Below are 12,952 nucleotides of genomic sequence, written 5' to 3'. Positions count from 1 at the left end.
CTTGCTGTCAAATTGCATCAAGTCCTGTCTCTACAATATGCTACCGCTATAATGCTGTGAAACTGGTCCAGCCTCTCTAAAATGCTGCACTGAAGAAACTAATGCTTTTAAAGGGACACTTTCAGATTCAAAATACCGTTTTAAAATCCGATGTCCTTATTTCCTTACTTAGATTGTTTGTTGTTTAAACTGAACTTTGTAAATACTAATGTAATGTTAACTTTTGGTGTGTCTGAATATCTGTCCTCTTGGACAAAGAAATAATACTAGTAATTACATTTTATTTCCAGTTTGTTTACTGTCTGGCTTTCCTCTGCTAGCTAGTATCGCAATGTTTGATTGTTGAACATTGCAAATGTTCGCATCTCAACAAATTACAAAATTAGGTTTAATTGATTTATTTTCTTCTCCCTTCTCCTTCACCCACCTAATACTCTGAAACTGAAATTTCAGGAAATGTTTTATTAATCTTTCTGATTTTTAGAAACTTATCTTCCTGAACTAACAGTACCCATATGGTTTTTTTTGTTTGTTTTTTAAGTTAGAGAGGAAAAGTGGGAATTTTTTTTAAAATAGCTCTCTCTTTCCTACTAAAGACTCTTGATGTATCTGAAACCTCTGAAGAAAAAAGCTTTTTTGATAAGTGATATAATTTGCAAAACGTAATTCACCTTGCAGTTTGTTTTTGGTAGGGGAATATGACTAATCTCTGCAGTTTCAGAGCAGGGTACAAAACACATTGCTTTTTAAGCATTTTAGTTGTTTTGTTTGAATACAAGTTGTCATTAGGAATGAATGACTGAGTTATAACAGGAAGGAGGCTGCTTGTGCTGTGGGCAATCTGTATTTATCATTTAGAGCTATGCAAATAACTACTTTTGTTTTGTTTTTTGCTTTTTTTTCTAATTCAGCTGTGGAACTGAAAATGTCAGACTTTGTTTAGGGTCCTACAAATCTTTCATTTGACTCAAAATGAAATGTTTAGTTTAGGGGTTTTTTTTAATTGAACCAAACTTTTGAAAGGAAAAGCAATTTCAAATTAGAAAAGTGAAACATTTTGTTTCAAAAATGTTGATGCAAAGCATTTAGCTTTTTCAGTGTTTTTATTCAAAACAATTTGGTGAATTCAACATGAATTTGAAAAATGTTTCAGTTGAGCCAAATATGCATTTTTCACTAGGGGAAAAAAGTTTGGAAAAATTTTATCCAGTCTGTTGTCACTTGTCCAGCTATTATGATGATTGAAGCAAGACAGTTTATAAAATAAAATGTTCATAGAATCATAGGACTGAAAGGGACCTTGAGAGGTCATCTAGTCGAATGGCTCTCAACCTTTTCAGATTACTGTACCTCTTTCAGGAGTCTGATTTGTCTTGCATACCCCAAAGCTTCCCCTCACTTAAAAACTACTTGCTTACAAAATCAGACCAAAAAGACAAAGGTGTCACAGGACACTATTACAGAAAATTGTGTACATTCTCATTTTTATCATATTAATAGGAATATAAATATTATATTTACATTTCAGTGTATTGTGTATAGAGAAGTATAAACAAGTCATTGTCTCTATGAAATTTTAGTTTGTACTAACTTTGCTAGTGCTTTCTATGTAACCTGTTGTAAAACTAGGCAAATACCTAGATGAGTTGATGTACCCCCCTGGAAGACCTCTCTGTACCCCTGGGGTACACAGATCCCTGGTTGAGAACCACTGATCTAGTCCAGTCCCCTGTACTCATGGCAGGACTAAGTATTCTCTAGACCATCCCTGACAGGCGTTTGTCTAACCTGCTCTTTGTGGAATCTCCATCATGGGAGATTTTTATCTCCCTAGGCAATTTATTCCAGTGCTTAACTACTCTGACTATTAGGAAGTTTGTTCCTGATGTCCAACCTGAACTACCCTTGCTGCAATTTAAGCCCATTGCTTCTTGTTCTACCCTCACAGGTTAAAGAGAACAATTTTTCTCCTTCCTCCTTTTAACAACCTTTTATGTACTGTTACCAGGTCCCCTCTCAGTCTTCTCTTCTCCAGACTAACCAAACCCAATTTTTTCAGTCTTCCCTTATAGGTCATGTTTTCTAGATCTTTAATCAGGGCTTTGGAGCGGAGCCCAGAGCTGGAGCGTGGAGCAGCTCCGGAGCAGTGGAGCTGCAGGTTTTTGCCTGGAGCTGGAGCGGAGCCAGAGCACAGCTCCAAAGCCCTGCCTTTAATTATTTTTGTTGCTCTTCTCTGGACTTTCTCCAATTTGTCCACATCTTTCCTAAAATGTGGCACCCAGAAGTGGACACAATATTCCAGCTGAGGCCTAATCAGCATGGAGTAGAGTGAAAGAATTACTTCTCATATCTTACAACACTCCTATGAATACATTCCAGAATGTTTTGTTTTTTTGCAACAGAGTTACACTGTTGTCTCATCTTGTGATCCACTATGACCCCCCAGATCCCTTTTTGCAATATTCCTTCCTAGGCTCTCATTTCCCATTTTGTATGTATGCAACTGATTGCTTCTTAAGTGGAAGCATTACATCAGATAATTAGTGTAGTATGACATACTGTTCAGAATCACTAACAGCATCATCATGGAGCTATTAGATAAGGAGGTGTAGATCTCCTATCTTTTGTGCAGGTCAATTGTGTTCTGAGCATGCCTACCAGATAGGTAGGGGAACACCTAGTTTGTAAATCGTGCCAGGGCTTAGGAGTGAGTTAGGTGCTGAGTAGCTTGGTGTCACCAGGACTTAGGCAGCTTTGCACATGAGCACAGGCAGAAATTTAGGCACTGAGTGGACTTCACTAGTGGGGAAAATTTAGGTGCCTACAGGATTAGATGGCAGCTAAGTGGTGGATGCCTATTGCACTTGTTGGATTTAAGCACCTATGTCCTCTTTGTCAATATAATCCTCTGTGTTTAAAAAGCCACATTTAGTAAAAGTTACTAAATTAAACAAGACACACAATTAGGGCTAACTTAACCCCCTCACTTAAAAGATTAAATTTTTGCTCATATGAATATTTTTATGGTTGAACTGCTCTGTCTATGAAATTACGTACACACTCAACTCCTTTATTTTATTTGAGTTAAAATCCAACACTGTTTTCCGCTTGCTCAAGTGGAATTCCAAGTTAGCTCCTAGATTTTAATTTCAGTATGTACAAAAGTCTTTTGGGAGAACCTGTGTAAAACTAGCTCTTGAACTCAGTCTGGCAAAATTGTCATGAATGTTTACCAGACCAAGAATAAAACTTACTTGCTTGCCCCTTTCTATAATAATGGTTGTACCGAGACAGGAATTTCTTGCCCATTTAAAAAAAAAAAAAAAAGTCTGAGGAAAACTTTGCACAGTTAAATGCTTTGTGGCTTTCTAACAGACCAGACTGTAGCCATAGGGAAACAAAATTTTCATGTAGGTGCATGTTTTAGCAACTGTATGTGGCCTGATTTTTTTCCAGTGGTGGTGTTTACCTATGATTTCTATTAAAAGCAGCAGGAGCTCTGGATGGCTAATACCTGTGAGAATCATGCTACAGAATGGGGGGGGGGGGGGGAATTGGAGGCAGGGGTAGAATTCCTTCTAGAGACTGTTTTGAAAGAGGGTTTATTTTGTAGACATCTTAGATATCCTATCTTGCAATGAATGTTTGTTTCAAGATATTACATATAAGTAGATAGCACCAGGGATTTGCTTGATTTTATATGCATGTCTGGTGCTACAGAAAGTAAGTAAGCAAAAATGGATTTTCTCCATTAATAAGTGTAACATCAATATTTGTACAAAACACAGCATAAATAGTTGGGAGTATATTATTACATACATGAGATCAATAGGAATGGGCCCTGCAGAACTATTTGTTGTAATGTACTAGTTGAAAGAGTGAAGAAGCTATTGTAAATGTACAGTGTGTTTGCTGCTTTTCTCTGGAAAACTGGCTTCCGCAGGTAATTCAGCTTCTTTACTTCATGTATGTTAGGAGTTAAATTGTTTCACTTTTTCTCTTGGGTATTAATTCTTCAAAACTGAGCTCTGGAACCTTGATGTTCTGCACAGACAAACTTGCATGTCCTTAAGCTCACAAGTTCATCAAACAAATACTTCAGTATGAAATTGTCCATACTTCGTCCTTCGCCCGATGGTATAGACCTTTTTTGGAGAGGGAGGTAGTTGTCAGCAAATCCACTCAGCTTTTCCTGATTGTTTTAAAAAAAAAAACAACAAACTTTGAATATTTTGTTTCAATAGGAAAATTTGAGCATGTGGCTACCTGGATTTTGTTCAGACTTAGCTTGTTGATGTTGTCAGAGACTAAGAAAAAAACGGTTCTGTAGTGCTCAACCAATTTTTTTAAAAAGTGCACAGTATGACTTGCTGTTTTGGTTTCTGCTTTATCTAAGACTTAGATGGGGGGTGTTGAATGTACCATAAACACTACTGATTTTTTTTCCTGTTCAATAGAATTTAAAGTGTGTGTTAAAAAATTGCCACAAAATATACATTTTTCAATAGATTCAAAGACTTGCCAATGTTATGAAGTGCTTTACATTAATTAAAAGTTTTGATCAACCCTTCTGATCACTCTAGAACAGAGACTTTCAGACTGTGGAGCCTTGTCACCTGGACCGAGGGCACACATGGGACATAAATCTCCAAACAGGCACATTTTAAAAAAAGTTTGGGAACCTCTGTTCTAGGAAGTTTTAGGATCTTGTAAAAGAGTAGATAATGATGTTTTCCCAGAAGCCACAATGCTCTTTGGGGAAATTACCATAGGGCTGGGAGAGACTGACCTTAATAATACATTGTAGGTATATAGCAGCTTGCAAATACTTAATTAGGCCTCATAACCACTCTATGAAGTAAGCAAATATCTAGTGCTTGAAAAATTCACTCCCCTGGGATGAGTAGGAAATTTTCTTGAGTGTCTAACTTTTGGAGAATCTAAGCTTTAATTTAAAATAAAATCAAATCCTACAGCCATTATGCTGAGCTGAAAACTCTCGACCAGAATCTTTAGAGTTTTATTTCTCCTTTTCAGAACCCCATGGGTAACAGTGAAACTGACAATGAGATCAATTTTTACTCTCTGGCTTCTTGAGGAAAGCTCTGAGCAGTAGCTTAGGTAACCACTTGAAACTATTCACTACGGGGGAGGACCCAAAATGGAGGCTGGGGAGAGGATGAATAGTGGATTGAGTCACACTCCCACCCCCTTTGCAGCATCTAGGATTCTGGAGTATAGAAGGGCAGTGATTCTCCACCAACTTTCACAGCACATGGGGAGCTTCGGGGGGTGGTGAGAGAGAGCGAGAGAGCCAACTTCTGACTTGCAGCAGCAAAAGGTGCTGAAAAGGTTCACATTCATCAGGTAGAAGGCAATGAAACTTAGGCACCCTCCTGTTTTGCACCTCAGTTTGGTTTTGTCCCCTAGACATTGTAGACAAGCATCTCATATATGACTTTGGCTAGTAGGTTTAGTCCTTTATTACGGTGGTTCTCAAACTTTTGTACTGGTGACCCCTTTTACACAGGAAGCCTCTGAGTGTGACCCCTCCCTTTATAAATTAAACACTTTTTTTTATACTGAAATTTATTATAAATGCTGGAGGCAAAGCAGAGTTTGGGAGTGGAAGGTGCAGTTAGTGACCCCATGTGGGGTCACAACCCCCAGTTTGAGAACCCTTGCTCTATTAAGTGTCTGTACAAACCCTATATATGTTAGGGTGGGTATGCATGCAAGGTTGTGTGTTGAAGGCTGGCGATGGATGTGAATTAGAGATTTCTGCATGGAGAAGTGGAACAGGAAAGCAGTGACAAAATGTAGGAGAGATGAGAAATTTTAAAGGAAAGAATGAAGGATACAAGACAGTGAAGGTACAGCAAAAGCAAGGAAGTAGTAGTAAGTGCCTGTTCATTAATATTTGAAAAGTACATTGTCATTAGTATTCATAAAATAACTTATTCCAAAAATGTGGTTTTTTGTATTTGACCAACAATGTAGATGGTGACTATATTACTTGAACACCAGTGAAAATGCACTGAATAATAGAAAAATATATTTTCTGCTACTCTACCAGCCCTAGTAGCAAATTACATATTTTAAAATGTGTGAATGGAAAGTTGATTGGCAGTGTTACAATTAAATACAGTACACAACTGTTTAATTTCTATATATATTGTAGAGGATATGACTTTGGGTGTATCACTCTGGAGGAGCATGGTGGGACAGGGTATATGGGGTGGGGGGGGTCATGCTAAGATGTCAGGTGAATTTTTCTAGTCCTGTAAATGTTATCACCCATTTTCCAGGTGGAGTAATTGAGACAGATTAAATGATTGTCATGTGACCCCCCCCCCCCCCAGACCCCTCACCAAGTCAACCGCAGAAGCAGGATTAGAACATAAGGCCACATTTTCAGCTGGTGAAAACTGTTATAGCTCCTTTTACTTTGAAGGCTCTGTGCCCAGGTACACCAACTGAAGATCTGGCCCCAGGCATCTCAACGACTAGACCCACATTTATGCCACAGGATCCAAGTGCATTCCAGGCACTTAACTTTTCTGAGCCTCTATTTCTTCATTTGCAAAATGGGGATAATGGCACTAATCTTGCCGGGTACTGAGGCTTAATTCATTAATATCTGTAAATGTTTGAGCAGTGGTGCTATCTAAGAGCAATTTTTAATGTACTAGTTATACAACCTTTTGGCGTGGCGCAATCCCCAGAGAAATGACAGCAAGTGCAAGTTCATTTAAACAAAACAAAGGGTCTCTTTAGCACTGGAAAAGAGTAAACAGGCAACTAGTGTTGCTGTTGCATGCATGCATTTTTTTCTCCAAAAACACACAACCTGACTTACTCACAAATTACTTCATGAGCCATTTCCATTTGGGAGAAGTTACATACTTTGGGGTGCTGTCTGCATGCAAATATGCTCCCTTACACTGCAAGTACAGTAACTGTTACAATAGAGGGTACCACATAGGAAAAACCATCTCTGAGATAAGGTTATTCTAATAAAGGCTAAACTAAGTTTGAGGAAAATTGGTTCATAATATTTTGAAATGATAGTCAACATATTTGAATTAGAAATAAACAAATAGGATTATTTGTGTCTCATTTGAGAGCGAACAGGCATTTGGGCACCACTGTTCTAACTGTGGGGTGCATCCCCTTAGGCAGCTTGGAGAAATGTCCAGGGGGTGGGGAGGGAGCACCGCTCTGGTCCTGGTCCTGCCCCCACCCCCAGCCGCAGCACGGGCTCCCAGCCACGGCCCTGCTCCCAGCCACAGATCCAGCTGCAGCTCTGGCCTTGGCTCACAGCTTTGCTCCTGACTACAGCTCCCAAGGGGGAGGCTCAGACAGGTTCCATTATGGGTAAGGGGCGGGGGGGGGCTCAATGGAAAAAGTTTGGGGATCACTACATTAGAACATTGGGAAGTCTCTATCACTGGGGCACTCCACTTTAAAATCAACTGCTCATAGCTTCAGAATTACTGAACCAATTTCCTTCACATTTTTACTTGTTTTGTACATCATGGAGTACATCTACACTTCAAGCTGGGAATCAGACTCCCCCCTCTGAGACATACCTTTGATAGGTCTGTAGCCTCTGCACCACAATGGGCTAGTTGCCCTTAATATGTGCCTACTGTCTTGGATAGATATGTTGGGTGAGTAACCCCTCCTGTTGCTTGCACAGCTATGGCTACACTCTATTTTTAGCGCACTAGCTCGATTGGAGTTAGGACAGATGTGTCCTCAAGATGGGAATCACACCCCAGTTTGAAGTGTAGATGTAGTGGTGTTGTCATGATTTCTGTATAAAGTTTGACTTTTTGAAGTCTTCCAAAATCAACATGCTCAGTTGGATTCCTTTGAAATTTGGTGTGCCTTAGGAGGATGCAGAGTAAGAATAGTGATCCAAATATGGGGTCACTTGATGTAGGGGTTGTGGAGATATAAACAGCCAAAATTGCCATTTTTCAAAAAAGTTTCTAGGTGAGTATTTTTGTGCAGAGCTAGAGATCTGGGGGTCAAAATGTCTGTTGAATTTTACCAAGGTAGCACATGACACCCACTAAATCTTTGGGTTACCCAAATTGAGAACAATATTTAAGAATGTACTTTTTTTTTATAGTGCACATGCACAAATACAGGAAAAAAAGCTAGAGTGCTTCTCTTCTCACCATTTTATGTGCTTTAAAGCTTGACTCCTGTAAGCGCTCTAAAATCCAAGCGATTGCTTTAAAATTTGGTGTGCCTCGGGGTGCAGAGTATCATTAGTGATCCAAGTATGGGGTCATTTGGGTTCCTGAGTTAAAGGCATTTCCCCCCCCCCCCCAAAAGTTTTCCTCCTTCTGCCTTGTGTTGTACTGTTAAACTGAAAGGCACTAATGACTGGATGAGATCAAACTATTGCTGTGATCTAGGTCAAAATGGTCTCAGTTGGTTAGTGTGTGTGGTTTTTTTAAACCCAGGGCAGTGCATGGCACTCACTAAGTCTCTGGGGGATCCACCTGTGAATGGTTTTTAAAGAATTTTTTCACTTGCACAGATGTGCAGTCTGGAAGGATGCAAATGCTCCAGTAAAGAAAAAAAGAGAGGGTTTCTACAGAGCCATTTCATGCTTGCCTTGGAAGTACAAGGGAATGTGCCAATGCAATTTCCCCCTGGTGAACAACCTGCCACTGATGTTTCTAGTTCAGGCCTTTGTATAGCTGAGCAATATAGGCTTAACAACTCATGCGGCTTGCTGCAAGTTGTCTATTATGATATGATGTGTTTTTATTTTGTGGGGAGGTTGACCGTGAAGACAGCAGAATAGTCTAACCAAAATTTTTGTTATGTTAGGTGGGGAAAAGCCAGAGACAAACATCTGTGTATGATGGACAAAAGAATGGGGACAGGGAGAGGAGTTGTGGCTGTGGAGGAGGGCAGAAAATGAGGATGGGTGGTAGGCAAGCCTTGAACTGGTTGTTTGGGAAAACCTGTATTTTACTAGCCCCGGGGAGGGGCAGGGTCAAGGGCAGCAAGTGGCTACTTTCTGATCTTGGGGCAGATCTGTGTGTGGGGGTTTTTTGTTTTTCCTCCAAGACACATAGCATGGAAGTTTGGAACTGAAGCACATGCACCTGGACTTCTGAGGGGGAATAAATGTGTGTGCTGCAGGCTTCCTACTGCATAGATTCTGGGTGATTCCTGGATCATGATGTTGCAGAAGTTTGAATGAGAGCAAGGAGTACACCATAACAGGGGATTGCTGATTTGGGTGGAGAGAGGTGGCTTGTGTTGGCATCAAGTCTTGCCCACTCTATAGTATCTAACTGGTGATGAAGAGGTGGTGATCTGTTGGACGCTGTGGTGGTTTACTTGGATGTAAATGATCTGGATCATATTCCTGGTGTACACGTCGGACAAAGTATGAAAGAAGATTTGGACCACATCAGAGATTGGTGTCTGAGAGCTGTGAAAGTTTTTTCTCTGTCTGAGCATCTGACTAATGACTACAGGGGCAATGTGAAAGCTAGTAGTAAGTGTTGGAAGAACATTAATTGGGAAATTGGAGGGTTCATGGATGACTGGAAAATGTGTACTGTTTGCCATAGAAACATTACAAGCTCTGTTGCCTCACTGTTTCTTGGAGATAGGGTACATCCGTTGGACAGGGATCAGAGGATCTATTTCTCAGACATAAGGTTTTTGTTCCAAAATACGGACAATTTTATCTCTTGTGTGGCAGAGCCAGCACTTCACCTTCCAATCATTCTGAAACATGACCAGGAATACCAGTCCACTATAACAGGTATCCTTCCCTCCAGGACTCCATGTGAGTCATGTTATTGGGGGTAGAGGTTAGAGGTGGGAAGTAACAGCAATAGAAATGTTTGGATATCGGGGAGTATCCCTGCTTGTTTGTGAGGGCCAGGGTGCAGTAGTGGGAAGGGGGCCAGGTTGGAGGGGGAAATGCAGTGAATGGATCAGTGGTATGGTTGTGGATGTGTCAAAGCAGGGCTGGTGGGGCCTTTGTGACTGGGGTGGTTAGGCCTTGCTGGCTTGATATGTACAACTGCCTAAATGACTATTAATTCCTACCAACAACTTATCTTTGCCTGTTCAAAAAGCTAAAATTCTTTGTCAATAAACTACGTTAATGCAGAGTGAAGATTACTTGGTGGTATGTCATCCTTGCAGAATGCTGAGTTGAGCAAAACTCAAATTTCTGAAAAACATGAAATGTACAGTTAAGGTGCCCATGCAACCTTAACTCTGCTGTCTTTTAGCAGTGTACCAATATACTCCGTTAATAACTTTATTCTGCGAACCCCACAGTTTCTCTTCCCCTCTTTTTTTACAACACATTCACTCTCACCCACAGGATTCCATCTAACACTATTAAAGGTTTGCTTAAAAGTTGTCTATGCCACCTTCCCTCTACTCTCTTTGAGCAATACCTCATGCTGGCCTGTGGCACTATAAAATTCAGGAGGTTCCAGATCTTGGCATAGGCTCACACACTTGGTCAACTCCCCAGAAAGAATACCACACAGTACAATTTAAGAATCACTTCACAGCCTTTTATACCTCTTACACAGGATAACATCTCAACCTACACTCTACTTAACCATCATAAGAATCATTTCATATTCCACCTCACTGCTGACAATAACTCTTGCAATAACCTACATAATTCTGCATAGAAATTATTCATACTGCCTGCTGAAGTATGCACCTCTTCCCAGTCTTCACATGAAGGAGCAAGATACAGATCTCTTCATACATGATCACAGCTCTGTCACGCACCTCAAAGTATTTCACACATTTAGCAAACAGGCCCAACTACTGCTTCCACCAGTTAGTGTATGTACACTTAACACACTGACTGCAGCTGGAGTGTATGCAAATAATTCCAATTGGCTATTGCCAGCTCCAGGGGAACAGAGGGAAGGTGGTGTGGGCATTTTCTCCCCCCTTTCTATTTTAAAAAAAAGACTCCTAGGACATTCTAGAAAAAGATGCTGACTGTTAGACCATTATTACCATTTGTGAAATATTAGTCAAAGTCTTGGTTAAGCAGCTGTGTTTTAATTAGATTTAAGGTCTTCAAAATACACTTAAAAGCTATTTCTATACACTGGTCTCTTAAGACAGTTTAAGAATATTGCCTTTGAAAGTATTTAAATCTTTTAATTACTATGAGTTATCCTGTCTTTTGTTTCGCTTCTCTTGTGAAAGGGTTGGATTATTTTTGGGATACAGGAATGTAAATGGAGTTCAGTATGGAACATCTAGTTGAGTGTGTGTGTTTTCTTCTCCCCCCCACCCGTGGTGTATGGGAATTTAGTTTTGCAAATCCCTGTAACTTCAATAGAAGTCAAATGGTTAAATCCCTGAGAATGGTTCTGAAATAATAGTTTCATAACTGGAGCCTTTGTCTGCAATGTCTGTCTAGAAAATATCTAAGAATGTCCAAAAAATTGTTTGCACTTCTTCCCCACCTCTCCTCCCCTTTCCCCTCTGTGTTCAGTCTGCACCTTTCACTCTTTAATAGGGCAACTCAAATGGCTGCTTAATATATCACTGTTTTACATCTGAAGGTTATGTTTTGTGTAGCACTACATTTTATTTTTGTTTCTACTTAAAATACTATCTTGGAGGCTGAAAATTCTTTTTGCAGCTACTTAAACAAAATAGTTTAATCAATGTCTGGACTGAGACAATAATTCTGCCATTCCAATTAACAGGCTGAAGAATAATGGCTACCTTCAACACACTGATTACTGGCATTGCTGTTGCCAGTTTTACCATATTTCAGCTTCTGTTCCATGTTCTAAGTTCTTGGGCATCAACAAGAATAACTCCTGCTTTTAATAATCTCAACCAAAAAAGGAAGATTGAATGGAATTCAAGGTAAAGTGTTTAAAACTAAATACAAATGATGAATTGATTCAGAAATTTAGCAGTTTTTAAGCTCCCAAATATATAACCGCATATAACTGAGGATGTAAAGTATGAAAATACATGTTAAACCAAAAATTTCTATAGCACCTGACAGATTCTGAATTCAGGATTCTGGGTTTGTTTGAACAGATGACATTACAAATGCTCCTGTAGATCATAAACGCCTTTTAAAAGAATACAGGATGAAGTTTGAATGAAAAGTTTAAAAAGCAATGAAAGGCTAAGGTGAGAAGCAATATTTAATGAATTTCTAGAATGTTTCTTCATTGTAATGCAGTTTAGAAAAGGGAAGAGACTGGAAGGTCTTTTTTTTTTTCTCTCCCCCCCCGCATCTCCCAAAACATATGAGAAGATCTAAGCAAAATTTCCTCCCGTTTACTGTAAATGCTGGATTACATCTGGCTTTAAGGAGTTCAAAGAAGGAATGTGTATGTAAGAGGTCATCTTTCTTTCTTTGAATAGTGTCCATCTTATGGGTACTCTGCTTCATGTGCATGTAACCCTTCTGCCTGTCAGCGTTGGCAGCAACAAGGGCCGAGTTTAGTATCTAGGGGTTCCTTTTAAATAACACAATGCAAAACAGGCTCAAGCCCCCACCCAATGACCTGGGACAATTACATACCACACTCCCCCCCCCCCCCCCCCCCCCGGCGCCTCTAAGAGGCAATACTTTCCCTCTCGCAAGCACAGAGTCTGAGTGTAGCAAAAGCCTTTTAATAAAGGAGGGAAACAATGTCCATTATGTTGGGGAAACACCACAAACAGGATTCATAACACAAACCATGTGCAAAAGACCCACTCCCAAGTAAGTTTGGCAGTGTCCTTTTCCCCTCAGGGTCTTAAGTCCGGCGACCCAAAAGTCACCCCACCCACAGTTTCTGTCCTTGGTCAGTGCAGCTCCCAGAGTTCAGAAGCTCATCAGCAGAGTTCACCTCCCAGCCTGGGTGGAAGTAGGGGGAGGTATGGGGGCACCTTACATGCTCCACTCCTT

At 40.1% G+C, this 12,952-nt stretch overlaps 1 protein-coding gene across 2 annotated transcripts in view; it reads left to right on the top strand.

Annotated features, from left to right (window-relative positions):
• The window catches only part of TLCD4 (TLC domain containing 4), a 48,009-nt gene that overhangs the window by 738 nt on the left and 34,319 nt on the right, over positions 1 to 12,952 (top strand). For both annotated transcript variants that reach the window (XM_074961293.1, XM_074961292.1), the window contains exon 2: positions 11,745 to 11,910. In XM_074961293.1, coding sequence (XP_074817394.1) covers positions 11,756 to 11,910 — 155 coding nt within the window. In that variant the 5' untranslated portion in view covers positions 11,745 to 11,755. The remainder of the gene's footprint in view (positions 1 to 11,744; positions 11,911 to 12,952) is intronic.

The sequence above is a fragment of the Natator depressus genome, chromosome 8 (genome assembly GCF_965152275.1).
Source record: "Natator depressus isolate rNatDep1 chromosome 8, rNatDep2.hap1, whole genome shotgun sequence".
In the NCBI taxonomy this organism is placed as follows: Eukaryota; Metazoa; Chordata; order Testudines; family Cheloniidae; genus Natator; species Natator depressus.
The sequence above is the reverse complement of the archived record's forward strand: the minus strand, read 5'-3'. Positions and strand labels throughout refer to the sequence as shown.